Here is an 18,983-nt window from a genome sequence, read left to right on the forward strand (position 1 = left end):
TTGTTTTCTGAAGTTATTATGTGAATTTCTTTTGTTAGTAAACCTCAGTTCATCTTATAAATCTTATAAACAAAATAAAATTTAGTTTTAATAATGAATAAATTGTTTCATTTACCACAACGAAGTGGCAGATCAAGTCTTCCCGTAAATGGGATCAAGTGTCCCACATATGGTGAGACTTGATCCATTCTGCATGGCTTTAGTTTTTAATTTTTTATGATGATAGTAAATGGCAAAGGATTGAATTAAAAATAGGGGCAGAAAGAGTTAAAAACTGACTATTTATTACACATTTTAGTTCTTTTCTGATGTTTATACCTATCGCTTTAAAAAATAAAATGTATAAAAGTGATCAAGTCTCACCACTCTCCCCTAATCATATCATATAGTTGTATATTATTTAGAATTTTTTCAAAATGAAGGATGGTAGGATTATTTTAGTTACTTCAGGAGTGCAACCTCCCCCCCCCCTCCCTCCCCCCCCCCTCTCTCTCTCTCTCTCTCTCTCTCTCTCTCTCTCTCTCTCTCTCTCACACACACACACACACACACACACACACACACACATTCACAGGAAACAGTTACAAGTCTTATTCTCTGAAGACTAAGGTATTCTCATATCTAAGGTATTCTCATATCTAAGGTATTCTCATATCTAAGGTATTCTCATATCTAAGGTATTCTCATATCTAAGGTATTCTCATATCTAAGGTATTCTCATATCTAAGGTATTCTCATATCTAAGGTATTCTCATATCTAAGGTATTCTCATATCTAAGGTATTCTCATATCTATCGTTACTGCCTGTTCCTCACACAGACTAACTTTTTATTTCAGCTTACTTAACTTTCTGTCAAGTGTCACTGGTCACAGTACTATGTTACCTAGCAAATCAATCAATATTATCCCGCTTTTCCATCCACTCCTGAAAATTGTCACCCAAACATGCAGAGATACAGAATCCGTAGTGCTGTGGAATACTGTCTTGCTGGCAAATGAGGGGGTTTCATACAGCTTTTCATACAGTGGTATTGCTTGATTCAATAACAACTTCTCTGCATTCATGGTCCCACTGAAAAAGTAAGGACCTATCACTATTTTGCCCCATACATCAGCAAAAAACCTTAACTCCATCACCATTAACTACTCCTCAATAACAATTGCAGATTTTCAGAAGACAAATATATGCAACTGCTCTTTCATTTAATTTTAAATTTGATCTACTACTGTGTGCACCAATAAAGGCTTATAAAGGCTTCAGCTGTAATGTTTTTAACATTCTACTTCAACTTCTGTCAGAATATTCTAGTTCCTTAGGTGCTGTTCATGCAGATTTCTTGCATGACTAAACAAGTGCCTGTGCAAAAAGCTGCAGATTTTCTTTGGTGGCCACTGTGTGCTAAGCCAGCTACAGAACCTGTCACCTCGAACCTTTGATTTAATTTGTAGATGCTTGCCTGCATGATGGCTGTGAATGTGGGAACTTTTCAATGAAAGATAGTCTTACATCTTCAAAATTTCGATAAAATTTTGATCAAATTTCCACCACATCTGTAACACAAACATGTGCTGTCCTATATATAATTTTTTATTCATAATATACACTTTTCACACTTACAGTGAATGCACAAATGATAAGGCTGAGACTGTCACTTTTTAATAACAAACCAGTTGTACCATCACTCTTCAGACAAATTTCACAGCACCCAGGTTTCACAATTTTTTCATTTAAGAGATATTACTAAATTACTTATCTAAAATTTGAAACGTGCAGCTGTTAACTGACATATGATGTGTCAGTAACACAGCATTAGCTGAATGCATAAGATGGAATTACTTTCTTTTTGAACTTACTGAAAATTTTTAAGTACAAATATCATACAGATTTGATATGCTGTACCGGGATATATTTTCCAGTGTTTGTATGTTGGGTAAGATATAGCAGATCATTGAAACCGAGGAACAAAAAATGCTACTTGATGAGAACAACAATGAACAGATGTGTTTCAAGGTGAAGAAGAATGAACAGTCAGATGTTTTGTTGGAACTCCCTGAATTTATATATTACACAGATCACATATGTAATTTCACAGGTAACTGTTTTACCAGTACTGGATTTACAGAAGAGTGATGGATATATGATCTTTATTTTGTTGGGTTGCTAAAAAAAGAGAAAGGAGATTCTGTTGCAGTTCACTACCACAGTAAAGTAAACAGTCATCTTTCCAGCCTCAAACAGCTATTCTTTGGTATATCTGCCTGAGCAAAAGATACTGAGATGAGAGATAAGTAGAAGCCTTACGTTATCACACTTTTTTGTAACACCACTGGTAGAATACATAAAGATGTCAAGTTGGGCCGGGCCAGTCTTAAAATAAATTAGCTTTCCTGGCCCAGAGTGATATTTTCGCAATGTTCAACAGGAGTGGTACAATGCAAGTAATCTATGTTTGTAATACAAAAAGCAGTAGCATAAAGACGCAAAACCTGAAAGAATAATCCTGTCATTTGTTGAACTTTGCCCATAGTGGGGAGGAGGAGGGAGCTAGACCTGGGGGGTATGGCGTATTTTTAATATTATGGAATACGAATGGCAACTTGTAAGTACTCATAAGTTCCAGTTCTGACGCTGTTAAAAACATGCATAATATCAACTTCTAAACAATTTTCTTGACAGAAAAACATCTGACTATATTTTTTTCCTTCCCTTCCCTAAAAGCCAGGGAGGGGGTCCTTGTCCTTTGGTATGGCGTATGGGTAATTCTGATATAAATTATGAATCTGCACTCTGACTGTAGTAAAAGCTCACAATTACTGCAAAAGAGACATCAAAATAAAACTGCCTTCTCATCTTGCTCATTCTCATACTGTACACTATCTGTATACGTTTCCACTCTAATTGGAGTAAAATCCCTTAATTAATCTCAGATTTTAAGCTCTTTCTCTGTCTCTTTCTCAAGCACTTACAATTATTACTTGCATTTATCGTTTATCAGAGCCTGTGTGTGTGTGTGTGTGTGTGTGTGTGTGTGTGTTTGTTTGTGTGTGTGTGTGTGTGTGTGTCCACTACATGGTGATTAGCAACTATCCTTTTCATAATATTGTTATATTCTATCCTGGATCTTCCATTGTTTGAAGTTACATTCTTCTACATGGTCTGAAAAATCTTCAGTGTAATTTGGGCATATTCTATGATCAAAAGCTACTTTTCCAATGTAGCAGCAATCTAACACCATCAGCATAGCACATATTTTTATTTTTCTCTCATTGCTTTGATCACCACCCGTCTGTTTGTTTACTTTTTTAACTCCGGTAAGTAACTGCACTGACTTCATCAGATAGGCAGCTTACTTCCGTTTAGTTCATCATCCTTTCCACGAGAAAAATTAAGTTTTGTACTTAATGGCTGGTTGGTTGATTTGGGGGAGGGGGACCAAATAGTGAGGTCATCAGTCCCATCGGATTAGGGAAGGAAATCGGCTGTGCCCTTTCATAGGAACCATCCCGAGATTTGCCTGAAGCGATTTATGGAAATCACGGAAAATCTAAATCAGGGTGGCTGAACATTGGTTTGAAACATCATCGTCCTGAATGCAAGTCCAGTGTGCTAAATGTGGCACCACCTATATTGGTGTATTTATTGAAAAGTCATGTTACAGGAAGATATACTTGATACTAATCTCATTTATATTTGGTATTCCATCAACAACAGTAATTATTATAGCTATTACCTGCTCCAACAATAACGAAAGTATCTTGGTTTACTGGATCACGAGTCTGCATTGACTTCACTCGCTTTCCAGATTTCAGATCACTTTGTTTTCCTCTAATAGCAACACCACCATCTGATGTTACTCTCACACTAAAGCATGGAACACTATCCAAACCAGGAAACTCTTCAATGTCACCTGAAAAAAGATGAACAGAGTTGCATAGCAAATTATGATAGGGCAGCAGAGATACCATTACATGAAAGATTAACTTCCCAACAGTAAAATGTAAAAGAAGACAGAGGTCTACAAAAGATATCTTAATACAAATGTAAGATGCTTTAGCCAAAATGTATATGTTTACACTAACACAAATACATTAAAAAATATACATCAGGAAATTGTTGGCCAACTTCACGTATTCCACAAACACTTTCACTCCTGGATTTAAAGGGCTAGTTTAATTCTCTTGAACGAAGTATTATTTGAACAGAGTACACTGCTTTGACAAAACATCAGACCTCAGCTAAACTTATGAATGCATAACTACACTGACAAACCTTACTTATTGTTGAAATAATGAACAAATGTTTTCTGTTCTGCTACTGGATTACACTGTGTAAATTGCCACACACTCATTATACCTGCCAGAACAGCCCAGTCAGTCACATAACTGTTAGATTTCACATTTTACTTCAGTCCTAACAATGCTACCAAACCAGCATCAACAAAATTCAAGTTTAGCACTGGTGTTGCAGTACATTCGTTTGTATGAATGATTGTATTATTTTTTATACGTACATGCAATTAGTATGTCACTCAAGCACTCAATTTCTATGTCTCTGAAAACATCTTGGGCCTTTTCAACAAAAGTGTGGCAAGTCAATGAAATAAGTAATTTGTGCACTGTGCGGCATTAAATATAAGCCCCCGCTAACCAGAGAGACTTCACAGTAGAATTGTACAGGTGTTTTAAAGAAATTGAATATGAACAGAAAAGAATTCAGGAATTTGTGTATGTCCATCATGACGTTTAAAACAATGTATCTCATTATGTGTCTCCCTCTACTGGTATTTCATTCTCTCATCCTACTCATCAATTTTACCAACACACTTCTCCATCAGTCACCATGACTCTGGGTGCACCACTTATTTTTATTTCATACATGAGGTGAAATGCATCACATACAGATTTGTGAATTAGTCAGCAAAGACGCATAGTTAGGGGGAGTTCTGCAAGTTTAACACTTGACAGTATATCAAGTCCTAGAAAATCTCTATCCACTTAGTTCTTGGAAACTATCAGTACCGATCCCGTAGAGAATGTTCAGCAATTGGTTACTGGTGTCACCGATGCTAGTGAAGAGGGCCACTTCCAGGAAGGTACAGTATGAAAAGTTGGTACATCAGAGTGTGTGTATAGGAATGGAGACTTCATTTTGGTCAGTGTACACACACAATTCAAGAAGACTAAGCACAAGATTACAAAATTACATAGGTTCTTACAAGACTGTTGAAATTAGGCACCCATACATCCCAACTCCAGAAAATTAACAAAATGGGAGAATTTATGAAAGACAATATTTCAAAATGTCCACAAATATTATACACTGGAAGAAGAGGCAGAATAAGATGGCAAGGAGGTCAACAACAGTACAATGGAGCACATTTTAAGTCGGCAATAAGGCTGTGTGGTAGCCACAAAATAAAAGAACTGTTAAGTTTTTCTGAACATTAATCTGTTTGTGTTAGCCTAATGAACGATTATAGTTCAATTCTTTTTCTTGGTGGTTCGCGCATGTCGCCCAGATGCGGGAGATTGCTGTGTTGCCAGTTGTATGCGCCAAGAGAAGCAGCGCCATAGTATAGTTCGCAAACTTACGTTTAGGAGGGAGCGCGCAGTTTATAAAGTAAAGCCACCACGACCGCATTAACCCTTTCACTGCTACAGAGACATGCTCCCCGCATTCCGCGATGTGTGCGATTTTGCCATCATTACACTGCTCGCCTGGGCAGACACATGGTGTTTCGACTGCTTTGACACACTATCAATTGATTTCACAAAAACTATTTGGCCCAAAAATTTGATTTTACACATCTTTTTGACTGATACCTTCCCCCCATAAATGACTTAATTTTGTTTTGATGTTCAACGCAGTTATTGTGCAGCATTAGATGTAGTAAGAGTTTGCAGAGGTAAAAGTCCATAGCGTATACTTTCCATAAGGTCAATTTTAGTTGCCACTAGAAATTTCAAAAAATTACATTCAAACAAATAAAATTCATGAAGTAAGACACTTCGATATTGTTTTTAAATAAAGAAAATATTAAGCACTGATCAAGGTTTGAACTCGGAACCTTTTGCTTAGCAGCCATACACTTTAACCATTACGCTAACAGCTCGTCGTTCAATATACGAGGGCGGTTCAGAAAGTAACCTCCGATTGGTCACAGTGCGTGTTGTGGGGGGAGTAGCGACGCCATCTGTGCGTTCACGCACTCAACAGGTCAGTCGGCATCAAGCCGTGGTCGAGTGAACGTCGTACCTGCGCTAGTTTAGTTTTTGTGGCAGTTTGAAATGTGTGCTGCAATAGAAAACCCCGCCAAATGTGAAGTGCGTGCTGTCATAAGGTTTTTTACAGCCAAAGGATATTCTGCAGCAGCTATTCATCGTGAGCTTTGTGCCGTGTACGGACCAAGAGTTATGAGTGAAGGAGTTGTCCGTGAATGGGTACGTTTATTTAAAAGTGGACGAGAAAACGTTCATGATGAAGAGAGGAGTGGTAGACCATCATTGGTGACTGACGAACTCGTTCAGACAGTTGATGCAAAAGTTCGTGAAAATTGACGTTTCTCAATGTCGGAGTTGTCTACTGGTTTTCCACAGATTTCAAAGACTCTCTTGTACGAGATAGTGACAGCAAGATTGGGTTACCGTAAGTTCTGTGCACGATGGGTGCCCAAAATTCTTACCGACCACCACAAAACTCAAAGAATGGCCTCTGCATTAGACTTTCTGTCATGTTATGAGGACGAAGGAGAAATCGTGACCGGTGACGAAACCTGGATTAAGTATGTGAACCCTGAGACAAAAGAACAATCAAAGATGTGGGCACATTCAAATTTGCCTACCAAACCAAGAAAAGCCTCGCAAGATTTTTCTGCCAGAAAACTGATGGCAACGGTGTTTTGGGATGCCAAAGGGGTGTTGTTGGTTGAATTCATGGAACGTGGTACGACCATTAATCAAGACGTGTACTGTGAAACAATAAAAAAGTTACGACGGGCTATACAGAACAAACGCCGTGGTATGCTGACTTCCGGTATCGTTTTTTTGCACGATAACGCCCGTCCTCACTCTGCTCGCAGAACAACGGCCCTTCTTGAGTCCTTCAAGTGGGACGTTATCAACCATCCATCTTACAGCCCAGACCTGGCGCCAAGTGATTATCACCTCTTCATGCATTTGAAGAAATGGCTCGGGTCACAGCGGTTTGATGACGACGAAGAGCTCAAAGATGCGGTCACAGGCTGGCTCCAGGCACAAGCGGGTGATTTTTATGCAGAAGGAATTTCAAAGCTTGTGAAGAGATACAATAAGTGCCTCAATCGGTACGGAGACTATGTACAAAAATAGTGCAAAGATGTAGTTGTAAGATGTATATATTAAAATATTTTTATTTAACTTTGTGTATTTTTTTAAATCAACCGGAGGTTACTTTCTGAACGGCCCTCGTACCACCCGGAGGACTTTAAAATATCATGCAAAATACCGACAAACACTGTTGGTATGATTATGAATTACTCACGTTTCGTCGAAGTACAACAGGAAATAAACAATTACTGCTGTTCTTTAATGCGAAAAAGCCGTTAGTGAGAATGATACAAACACCTTTCCTTGCTATTGCCTGAATTAGGAGGCTTATTGCTTGTTTGGTTTAATTAATTAATAGAATATGAAGCAATTGGTATAAAGAATGCTTTTTCCAAACTTTCTATAAAAGAAAGTCTGCTATCAAGACATTGCTTTTGTTCAATTACTTTATTATGACTGCACTGCAGTCGAGCTCTGGCAACGTCATTCTCTGTTCATTGGCTGACTGTGTTTTGTGACGTCAGATGCGCAGAACGAACCTAAACTCGGCCGCCGTAATAAATGACGAGCACTTTAGTGCTAGCAGCCATGAAGACTTTCATTACTGCAAGAAGTCGAAGTGTTCTATTCTCCCTTCTTTTGCTTTTCAGCCTTGCAACACGTACAAGGGTAGTGGCAGAGAAAGTAGGAGCATTACTGCACTGCACACATTCTGATTATTGTCACGGGTATGTACGCAAAGCCACTTTGTTGTTTGCATGTCTGCCATGTTGATGAAGCAATAATGGAATGGGACTAAGACACGACACAGTTCACAATCGAACCTGCTACAAATGACCAAGAGATGTGATGCTGCAGCTAAGCTTCGGTGCACCCGTCCCTGATGTAATGATGGAGAACTAACACACAAGAGGGCCACACAGGTGTTCTCTTCACCTTCCATTCTCTTCAAGGCAATAGGGAGATAATCGAAATCATCTTCCAGCAGACTAATTACAACTTGTGTTAGTTTCCCAACTATAAAAACAGCATTTTTCGGTCTGTTTTATCTTACTTACTTACCTCGAAACAAACTTATCTATTCCTTAACATCATGCTAGTTAAACTTTCACAATGATCACACCATATATACGAGTACTTATGTCATATTGTTTATCCTTACGGGATTTTTTCCCCACTTTTGCTTGTGTGCCGTTGGGTGTGCCAATAGACATTAAACTGTTTCTTATTTGTGGTATTTAAGTAGAACAGTAAATGAATTTTTGTGGTTTGTTTTCTATTTCCATCCTACTGATATGCCTTATTTTTCCTTTTTAATTGCTGCAAAACAGTAACATGAAAGGTGTTTTTCAGATTTTTTTGTTTGGTCTAGATATACACTGATCAGCCAGAACATTATGACCACCTACCTAATAGCCGGTATGTCCATCTTTGGCACAGATAACAGTGGCAATGCGACATGACAAGGAAGCTATGAGACCTTGGTAAGCTGCTAGAGGGAGTTAGGACACATCTACACACAAAAGTCACCTAATTCTAGTAAATTCCGGGAAGGGGGACGATGAGCTCTCACGCCCCATTCAATCACATCCCGCATGTGTTCAATCAAAATCAGATCTGGAGAGTTGGGGGTCAGTACGTCAATTGAAACTCACCACTGTGTTCCTCCAACCACTCCACCACACTCCTAGCCTTGTGACATGGCACATTATCTTCTTAAAAAATGCCACTGACATCGGGAAACATGAAGACTGTACGTGGTTTGCAACCAGTGTATGATACTCCTTAGTCATCATGGTGCCTTGCACGAGCTCCAGTGGACCCATGGATGCCCACACAAATGTTTCACAGAGCATAATGGAGCTGCCACCAGCTTGTCTGCATAAAGCAGTACACGTGTCAAGGAGCTGTTCCCCTAGAAAATGATGGATTTGCACTCTCCCATCAGCAAGATGAAGCAGGTATTGGCATTCATCAGATCATGCAATGCTCTGCCATGGGCCAACATTTGGTGCCGATGGTCACATGCCCATGTCAGTCATAGTTGCCAATGTCATGGTATTAACTTTGGCACATGCATGGGTCGTCAGCTGCGGAGGCCCATTGTTAGGAATGTTTACTGCACTGTGTGTTCAGACACAATTGTACTCTGCCCAGCATTAAAGTCTGGTGTTCAGCCATAGTTTGCCACCTGGCTGTTTTATCAGTCTACCCAGCCTACAACGTTAGACATCTGTAAAAAGGGTTGACTGCCCAACCCCACAACATCTCAACATGCTTCCACCTTGGTTTTGCCACGTGTTGAAGACACTCACCACAGCACTCCTCTAACACCTGACAAGTTGTGAAGTTTCTGAAATGCTCATGCTGAGCCTCCAGACCATCACAATCTGCCCTTGGTCGAACTCAGATAGATCGCTTGCCTTCCTCATTCTACACACAACTAGCATGCTCCCTGATACTACATGCACCATGTAGTGTCTGAATAGCAGTCATTCTTCACCAGATGATGATGCTATTGCCTGGAAGGGTTTATATCAATAGTAGGCTGGTAGTCATAATGTTGTGGCTGATCATAACCAAATTGATTCCTTTCCATATCCTATGTCTACTTATAAGCAAAATGCAAACAAAATGTAGCTTCAGATGTAGGGATGAGAGACTGAAGTGTGCTTGCTATTTTTATTGTATTACAGTTCTGACGATTCAGGCACAGAAAGACACTGCTGGTTTGTTCATTACTGTGCAGTTCTTTTATTTTCCTGGGAATCCAGTGGCTGAGTCAAGACCTTGGGGATTTCTAGCTTCTTTCTGGGTTTTCAAAAATGTTTTTACATGTTTTTTGAAAAATTCTAGTGTGTAGGAGGGGGTGATATAAGGGCAGGGTGTATACGCAGACAAGGAAAAAAATTCCCAGATTTTTCCTGGATTTCTTGGTTAAAAATACACTTTCTCCTGGGTGAAAACACACTTTTTCCATGTTAAGTGACAGTATACTTTTACTCAGAACTGTAAAAGTAATCAGTCCCTTGAATAGCTATGGTTTTATACACCGGCATAGTATTTCCCCGTACTTTACAAGATGAATCTTAGGGGGGGAAAAAGAACATTTCGGAAAGACCTTTGATGTGCAGCAACAAGTACACTGCATATTTTCATATTACGAAAGTATAAATTCGAGTTCCCATGTGGTTATTTTCCGAATTATTGAAATCGAGATTGGGATGCACTTTTGTAATCCAGTCATAGCTTATGTCATGTGATCTGGCACGACCACACAAATAGAAAAAGTTAATGGTTTACATTAATATACAAAGTGTTTCTACAAGAAAAGAAAAGCTTTCACATAATATTGGTCTCTAAGATTAATTGCAGCATCCAAGAAGGAATCTTGTGAAGACTTTGGAAACAAGTTGGAGACTATGGGTCAAGCTGCTGGAAAACCATTCTGGAGTGTAATTAGCAGTCTTCGAAAGGGAGGTAAGAAGGAAATGACAAGTATTTTGGACAGGTCAGGAAAACTGCTGGTGAATCCTGTGGATGCCTTGGGCAGATGGAGGGAATATTTTGAAGAGTTGCTCAATGTAGGTGAAAATACGATCAGTAATGTTTCAGATTTCGAGGTAGAATGGGATAGGAATGATTATGGAAATAGGATCACATTTGAGGAAGTGGAGAAAATGGTCAATAGATTGCAGTGCAATAAAGCAGCTGGAGTGGATGAAATTAAGTCGGAACTCATCAAATACAGTGGAATGTCGGGTCTTAAATGGCTACACAGGATAATTGAATTGGCCTGGGAGTCAGGACAGGTTCCATCAGACTGGACAAAAACAGTAATCACACCAGTCTTTAAACATGGAAACAGAAAAGATTGTAACAACTATAGAGGTATCTCTTTAATCACCATTGTGGGTAAAATCTTCTCAGGTATTGTTGAAAGGAAAGTGCGAGTATTAGTTGAGGACCAATTGGATGAATATCAGTGTGGGTTTAGGCCTCTTAGAGGTTGTCAGGACCAGATCTTTAGCTTACGGCAAATAATGGAGAAGTGTTATGAGTGGAACAGGGAATTGTATCTATGCTTTATAGATCTAGAAAAGGCATATGACCGGGTTCCTAGGAGGAAGTTATTGTCTGTTCTACGAGATTATGGAATAGGAGGCAAACTTTTGCAAGCAATTAAAGGTCTTTACATGGATAGTCAGGCAGCAGTTAGAGTTGACGGTAAATTGAGTTCATGGTTCAGAGTAGTTTCAGGGGTAAGACAAGGCTGCAACCTGTCTCCGCTGTTGTTCATATTATTTATGGATCATATGTTGAAAACAATAGACTGGCTGGGTGAGATTAAGATATGTGAACACAAAATAAGCAGTCTTGCATATGCGGATGACTTAGTTGTGATGGCAGATTCGATTGAAAGTTTGCAAAGTAATATTTCAGAGCTAGATCAGAAATGTAAGGACTATGGTATGAAGATTAGCATCTCCAAAACGAAAGTAATGTCAGTGGGAAAGAAATATAAACGGATTGAGTGCCAAATAGGAGGAACAAAGTTAGAACAGGTGGACGGTTTCAAGTACTTAGGATGCATATTCTCACACGATGGCAATATAGTGAAAGAACTGGAAGCGAGGTGTAGCAAAGGTAATGCAGTGAGCGCTCAGCTACGATCTACTCTCTTCTGCAAGAAGGAAGTCAGTATCAAGACTATGTTATCTGTGCACCGTTCAATCTTTCGATCAACTTTGTTGTATGGGAGTGAAAGTTGGGTGGATTCAGGTTACCTTATCAACAAGGTTGAGGTTACGGATATGAAAGTAGCTAGGATGATTGCAGGTGCTAGTAGATGGGAACAATGGCAGGAGGGTGTCCACAATGAGGAAATCAAAGAAAAACTGGGAATGAACTCTATAGATATAGCAGTCAGGGCGAACAGGCTTAGATGGTGGGGTCATGTTACACGCATGGGAAAAGCAAGGTTACTCAAGAGACTCATGGGTTCAGCAGTAGAGGGTAGAAGGAGTCGGGGCAGACCAAGGAGAAGGTACCTGGATTCGGTTACAAATGATTTTGAAGTAGTAGGTTTAACATCAGAAGAGGCACCAATGTTAGCACTGAGTAGGGGATCATGGAGGAATTTTATAAGGGGGGCTATGCTCCAGACTGAACGCTGAAAGACATAATCAGTCCTAAATGATGATGATGATGATGATGATAAGATTAATAAGCTTCAAGAGAATCTAAGCTTTCACATACACTGCTGATCTTTTTTGCATGTGTTACACTTTAGTGTACATCACACAAATGTGCCAGTAAAATTTTTAATAACAACATAAATGTCTGATCATCTGGGCTCAAAATTCTAATGGTCATCCTCCAAGAGTTGACTTAAATGAGAGTCAAATGCTCTGCGATTTAAGAAATTCATCATACATTCTCCCACATAGTTCATCTTGTGTAAAAGGAAATTTACTTTGAAAGTAACGCTTTTCAAACCAACATTTGCAATATTTTTCTCACAATCTGTTAGAAATAGATTCGTTTAAGCAGCTGCCAGAGAGCGCCAGATAACAGGTGTCACCACGCTTGCGCAGCTACGACGACACAGGAAGCCTATATGTTTGTACGTCTAAAATATTACGAGATGTTACATTATGTCATAAAAGAAATAAAACATCAGAGGGTACTCCAAGAGCATGGGAATTTCATGAACCATACTAAAATGCATAATTCAGCTTAAAGTGCACATTCGTTTGTCCAGATTCTGAAGTAAATTTTCTTGAAGTACCGGTACTATATTATCTCATGTTTGGTTCCTTATTATGCCATAATGCCATATGTGCTAGAAGATGAAAACGTGCACTTGAAATGCAGCGAACAGTTGAAACAAGCCAACAGTGTGGAATTAAACACTTCGTTTCAAATAAATTGATTGCCTCAGGAGAGAGGATTTATAAAAGTCAAATTTCTTTAGCAAACCGACAAAAATAACTTCATTGTTCTGCAAAGTGATTAATGCTTGACTGTCAGAAATGTGGAAATAAAATAAAATTTGAAACTAATAATTTATTTTAGCCTTCCGTGATTATGTGAATGTATTTTAATTCACTTGATAGTTCCCGGCCACAGAAATCCATTTTGTTTTCATTTGACATCAGAGCAATAAACGAAGAGGAAACAACAAAATCGCTAAACCTAAATACGGCACACATAGAGACCACTCACCTCCCGACTACAACTCACACTGCTCTGTGTATCAGTGCTGGATCCAAGATATTCCCGAACCAGGGCAATACTACATAGTGGTGTCCCACCTCCCCCTCCCTCCAGCGTTTGAGGTAGGATGCCAAAAATTATAGAGACTTCAAAAAATGTTCATTTTGTAGTGCACATCTTTCTGAAGAGTGTGGCACATAAAACGTAAGTCTTCGAGGGAGTGTAAGACTGTTTAGTACAGAGCTACACCTCTTCACACAGCATTCTTCTATCGCACATCAAGGTATTTTGCTCTGTCGAATGCAAACTTGTATATTTTGTGATGGGTGCCATCAAACTGTCTCCAGGACAGTGGAAATTAAAATGTGCTGCGGTGCCTCTCCTGTTCCCAGTTGGCTGGTTTGACATACTGCACCTCTTTTTTATATATATACATATAAAAACAAAAAACCTCACAATTAATACTGGACGGAATTATCTGTAACCGGGACAACAAGAACTCTTCAGAAAATTTGCACACTCTATTGCCTATTAGCTAATAACTTGCTGTTTTGAGTGACATAAAATTAAATAAAACAATTAAAGACAAGAAACAAGCAAGACAGTACACATTTCTTCAATCCTTAAGTCATAACATATTATTTTTTTCTCTAATCTTGCTACGGCTATACATGGCGTGCTTTTCTTTCTGCAAAAGGATCTATTACCTCATCAAAGTTTGTCAAATGTTTTGCTTCACGAAAAATTAAATGCCATTATCTAATATGGAAAAAGCTGTTAATACAAATAGTCCCAAAGACTGGTGTGGTTTCTTGAGCTGATTACATGTAATTTGTCACTGTCTGCTAGATAAAATGAAATAGACCTGCCTAATATTGCAGCAGTTGTAATACACACCAAATAAACGAGACTGTTTGTTCCAAAACAGTCATTTTTATGTCACGACAGAATAAAATTCACGAAGTACCAATATCAAATGCCTATTAAAGCTACTACAAGCAAAAAGTTGTATGTTAGGAAATACACTCCTGGAAATTGAAATAAGAACACCGTGAATCCATTGTCCCAGGAAGGGGAAACTTTATTGACACATTCCTGGGGTCAGATACATCACATGATCACACTGACAGAACCACAGGCACATAGACACAGGCAACAGAGCATGCACAATGTCGGCACTAGTACAGTGTATATCCACCTTTCGCAGCAATGCAGGCTGCTATTCTCCCATGGAGACGATCGTAGAGATGCTGGATGTCGTCCTGTGGAACGGCTTGCCATGCCGTTTCCACCTGGCGCCTCAGTTGGACCAGCGTTCGTGCTGGACGTGCAGACCGCGTGAGACGACGCTTCATCCAGTCCCAAACATGCTCAATGGGGGACAGATCCGGAGATCTTGCTGGCCAGGGTAGTTGACTTACACCTTCTAGAGCAAGTTGGGTGGCACGGGATACATGCGGACGTGCATTGTCCTGTTGGAACAGCAAGTTCCCTTGCCGGTCTAGGAATGGTAGAACGATGGATTCGATGACGGTTTGGATGTACCGTGCACTATTCAGTGTCCCCTCGACGATCACCAGTGGTGTACGGCCAGTGTAGGAGATCGCTCCCCACACCATGATGCCGGGTGTTGGCCCTGTGTGCCTCGGTCGTATGCAGTCCTGATTGTGGCGCTCACCTGCACGGCGCCAAACACGCATACGACCATCATTGGCACCAAGGCAGAAGCGACTCTCATCGCTGAAGACGACACGTCTCCATTCATCCCTCCATTCACGCCTGTCGCGACACCACTGGAGGCGGGCTGCACGATGTTGGGGCGTGAGCGGAAGACGGCCTAACGGTGTGCGGGACCGTAGCCCAGCTTCATGGAGACGGTTGCGAATGGTCCTCGCCGATACCCCAGGAGCAACAGTGTCCCTAATTTGCTGGGAAGTGGCGGTGCGGTCCCCTACGGCACTGCGTAGGATCCTACGGTCTTGGCGTGCATCCATGCCTCGCTGCGGTCCGGTCCCAGGTCGACGGGCACGTGCACCTTCCGCCGACCACTGGCGACAACATCGATGTACTGTGGAGACCTCACGCCCCACGTGTTGAGCAATTCGGCGGTACGTCCACCCGGCCTCCCGCATGCCCACTATACGCCCTCGCTCAAAGTCCGTCAACTGCACATACGGTTCACGTCCACGCTGTCGCGGCATGCTACCAGTGTTAAAGACTGCGATGGAGCTCCGTATGCCACGGCAAACTGGCTGACACTGACGGCGGCGGTGCACAAATGCTGCGCAGCTAGCGCCATTCGACGGCCGACACCGCGGTTCCTGGTGTGTCCGCTGTGCCGTGCGTGTGATCATTGCTTGTACAGCCCTCTCGCAGTGTCCGGAGCAAGTATAGTGGGTCTGACACACCGGTGTCAATGTGTTCTTTTTTCCATTTCCAGGAGTGTAGTTTCACATTTCATTCATATGCTTTACTTCTTGAGCACGAGATTGAATAGTAGTAGTACAAAATTTTTATATAATTTTGATATCGTCATATTCTTCTGTAATTTGTTTGATGTCACCGTTTCTTCTCCTTCCTCATCCAAACAATCTTGTCATCACTAATTCTGTGACTATTCCTGCCAGTGTCAAAACCTATTCTCCGGTTAACTTCACTAACCCTGCTACAGTCACTGGTTTAGTTATCCCAAGTTTATTTTCCCGTTAGGTATTTTTACGTATTCACACAACACATTTTCCGCACTACTCCCAGAACAGAACTTAAGCACCTGCTAGCTGGGAACTGTGCAACTGGCCCTTATCAGTGTAGCTGCCTAGCTAAAAACTTTGTCAAATTCTCATTTTTTTTTTTTTTTGATACATCGAGAAGACAACACATAATCTTTCTTACCTGTTATTCCTGTTAGTTGCGTATTCCACACATACACTACGCATGCATTCAAAACTCAACTTATGATTCATTCAGAAATAAACTTAGAATGTGTTCAAAAACCAACAGGGATGCGTTTCAAAATCATATGAATAATCGATAGACCAATGTGCGCTGGATGCTAGGCGCTTTATGAAACAAGGTTTTTCTCCTCAGGAATATGAATTTGATGCCCCCCCCCGAAACTGCCGCCTGGGACAAGTACCCAAGTTTGCCCCCGCCCCCTAAATACGGGTCTGTTGTGCACGCGTGAATCTGGCAGCTTGTGCACGGCAGTAAAATTTTTCCATGTACCATCTGGCTGCTTGCTGCTGCTCTTTATACCGCAAACAGCCACACTTCTGTAGTCAAAACCGGTAGAAGGTACGACTCATATGTGACTCAACTTGGCATTCACATGAGCCCGCTCGCAACTGCTCAAATGAATCTAATGCAAACAGTTGTGACATCATGCTCATTGGAGGCTATTTGTTGTTCTGAAGCACTGCATAGTCTTCCTAAAGCCTTTGACACATATCGCTGTTTGCATACGCTTGTGTGAGCATTGTGTTTCGTTGTTGTACATGGCGCATTTCCTTTACAACTTACTGGTAAGTTTTATTTTTGTTTTTCTTCTCTTATTGCTGCAGTACTATTCTGCAGTACCGGGATACAGTAATATCCTTTGTTAGAATATTGGTTCTTGCCAGTAAAATTTAGAAAAATCTAACTGAAAACTACAACAATGAAAAATTCACAGAATTCTAAAAAATTCCCCGGTTTTTCCCGGATGAAAAAATTCCTGGGTTTTTCCCAGATCTCCCAGGTCATATACACCCTGAAAGGATACTTAATAGAAATAGTATGACACAGTAAATATACACCTTATGTATTCCTGGCCATCTGGAACTTTCAAAGCTGAGTGCCCCTTTTTCTGGCAAGGGCACTGTCTTGTTATTTTGTTCAATACCACTCTTGCATCACATCAAATCTGAATAGTTTGCTAAAGTGTCGAGTTAAATGTTTGGATGTATTATGTCTATTGGCAGGGTAGTAACAAGTAATGGTGTGTTTTATTTGCAGAATGTGCATATAATTACAGATTAAATCAGTGAACAAAATTGTACTGTCATTGTTAGTCAGTAGTTCAATTGGTGGAACATATTACTATTTCTACAGTTACAGAAAGCTACAATGGACAGTTATAATCTGAAAGATTAATTTGGAAAAGCAATACAGCAATGAAAAACTTCAGTGTGAAAGTGGAATACAATTAACTCTCAATATGAGCATGGTTGGGTAGTAAGCATGTTACATGCAAAAAGTCAGTAAAGTAAAATGATCTGTACTTTTTTCCTTTCAAAGCACAGTATTTCCACTTAAATTTGAGGAACTTAAATATTTGTCAAAAGGAATATGTTTTGGTATTAGACAATGGTCAGATTCATCTAGCAATAAATGATCCTCTCTTTGTTAACCATCCCCTGCCCATGTCCAATTACCACAAAAATTAAACTATAAAAGGGAGGTTACAATTTAAAAAATCATAGCCTTGGCAAAGTATTGAGGACTCAAGCCCTGTGTAGAATTGTGTGACAAGAGGATGCTTCCCATTTTTTGGGACTGGCAACAGCAGTAGTAGGAGGGCAGAGGAGAATACTCCCTGAGAGATTCGTTTCTGATTAAACCCTATGGTGTAGTCACAGGAAAGGAAGTTTGGGACAATATTTGATGTAGGTGTTGAAGGATTTGGCAGTGGAACAGATCAGTTTGGTGCATATGCCTGGGCTGAAAAGAAGGGAGCGTTTTACCTGGAAAGGGTAACAGTTTTCAAATTTTAGAAACTGTCAGTTATTGGTTGGTATTACATGGACTGTGGTTTATTGACTTCAGCAAGGCAAAGGTTAACACCAAGGAAGCAAGAAAGGTGACTTTGGATTTAGAAAAGACCCAGGTGAGTGTGTTGAGAAAAGGAGTGACGTCGTTGAAGAAAACAGAGTTGTTAGTCACACAATACGTCCAGACCACCAAACTGTCATCGATAAATCTATACCAGGGGCCAAACTTCTGAATCACGAGAATGCTTCTTCCATGCAGGGCACGAACATATTGGGATAGAATGGAGCCATCCTGGTTGCCACAACAGTCTTCCATTTTGTTTGTAGGTCTGGCCTCCAAAAGTGATGTAATTATAGTTATCGAGTTATGTAGTTAGTAGTTACAGTTAGCAAGTGACGCACTTACAATAACAATGACGTTCACTAGGATGACAGTAAACAAAGTTTTAGAAAGACTTTCAGGTGGCCATAGGGAGAGGGTGAGATCTAGGGCTGAGAGGTTGTGTGCAGGGGTGTTGTTTGTGTACAGTGTGATCATAATGATGGTGACAAGGAGGGTACCAGATGCAAGAGGGGGGGGATGGATTTGAGACATTAAAGAGAGTGACTGGTGTCTTTTTACAAAGGATGAGAAGCTCTGTTGATACGCTAGAAATGCTACTAAGGGACAGACAGGATGTTTTTATTTGTGTATTTTGGGAATTAAGTAAA

The 18,983-nt window shown here is 40.3% G+C and overlaps 1 protein-coding gene across 6 annotated transcripts in view; it reads right to left on the reverse strand.

The window, feature by feature from the left end:
• Positions 1-18,983, reverse strand: part of LOC126203424 (apoptosis-inducing factor 3) — a 91,223-nt gene that overhangs the window by 61,558 nt on the left and 10,682 nt on the right. For all 6 annotated transcript variants that reach the window (XM_049937736.1, XM_049937737.1, XM_049937738.1 and 3 more), the window contains exon 5: positions 3,732-3,908. In XM_049937736.1, the coding sequence (XP_049793693.1) occupies positions 3,732-3,908 (177 nt within the window). The remainder of the gene's footprint in view (positions 1-3,731; positions 3,909-18,983) is intronic.

The sequence above is a fragment of the Schistocerca nitens genome, chromosome 9, assembly GCF_023898315.1.
Source record: "Schistocerca nitens isolate TAMUIC-IGC-003100 chromosome 9, iqSchNite1.1, whole genome shotgun sequence".
In the NCBI taxonomy this organism is placed as follows: domain Eukaryota; kingdom Metazoa; phylum Arthropoda; class Insecta; order Orthoptera; family Acrididae; genus Schistocerca; species Schistocerca nitens.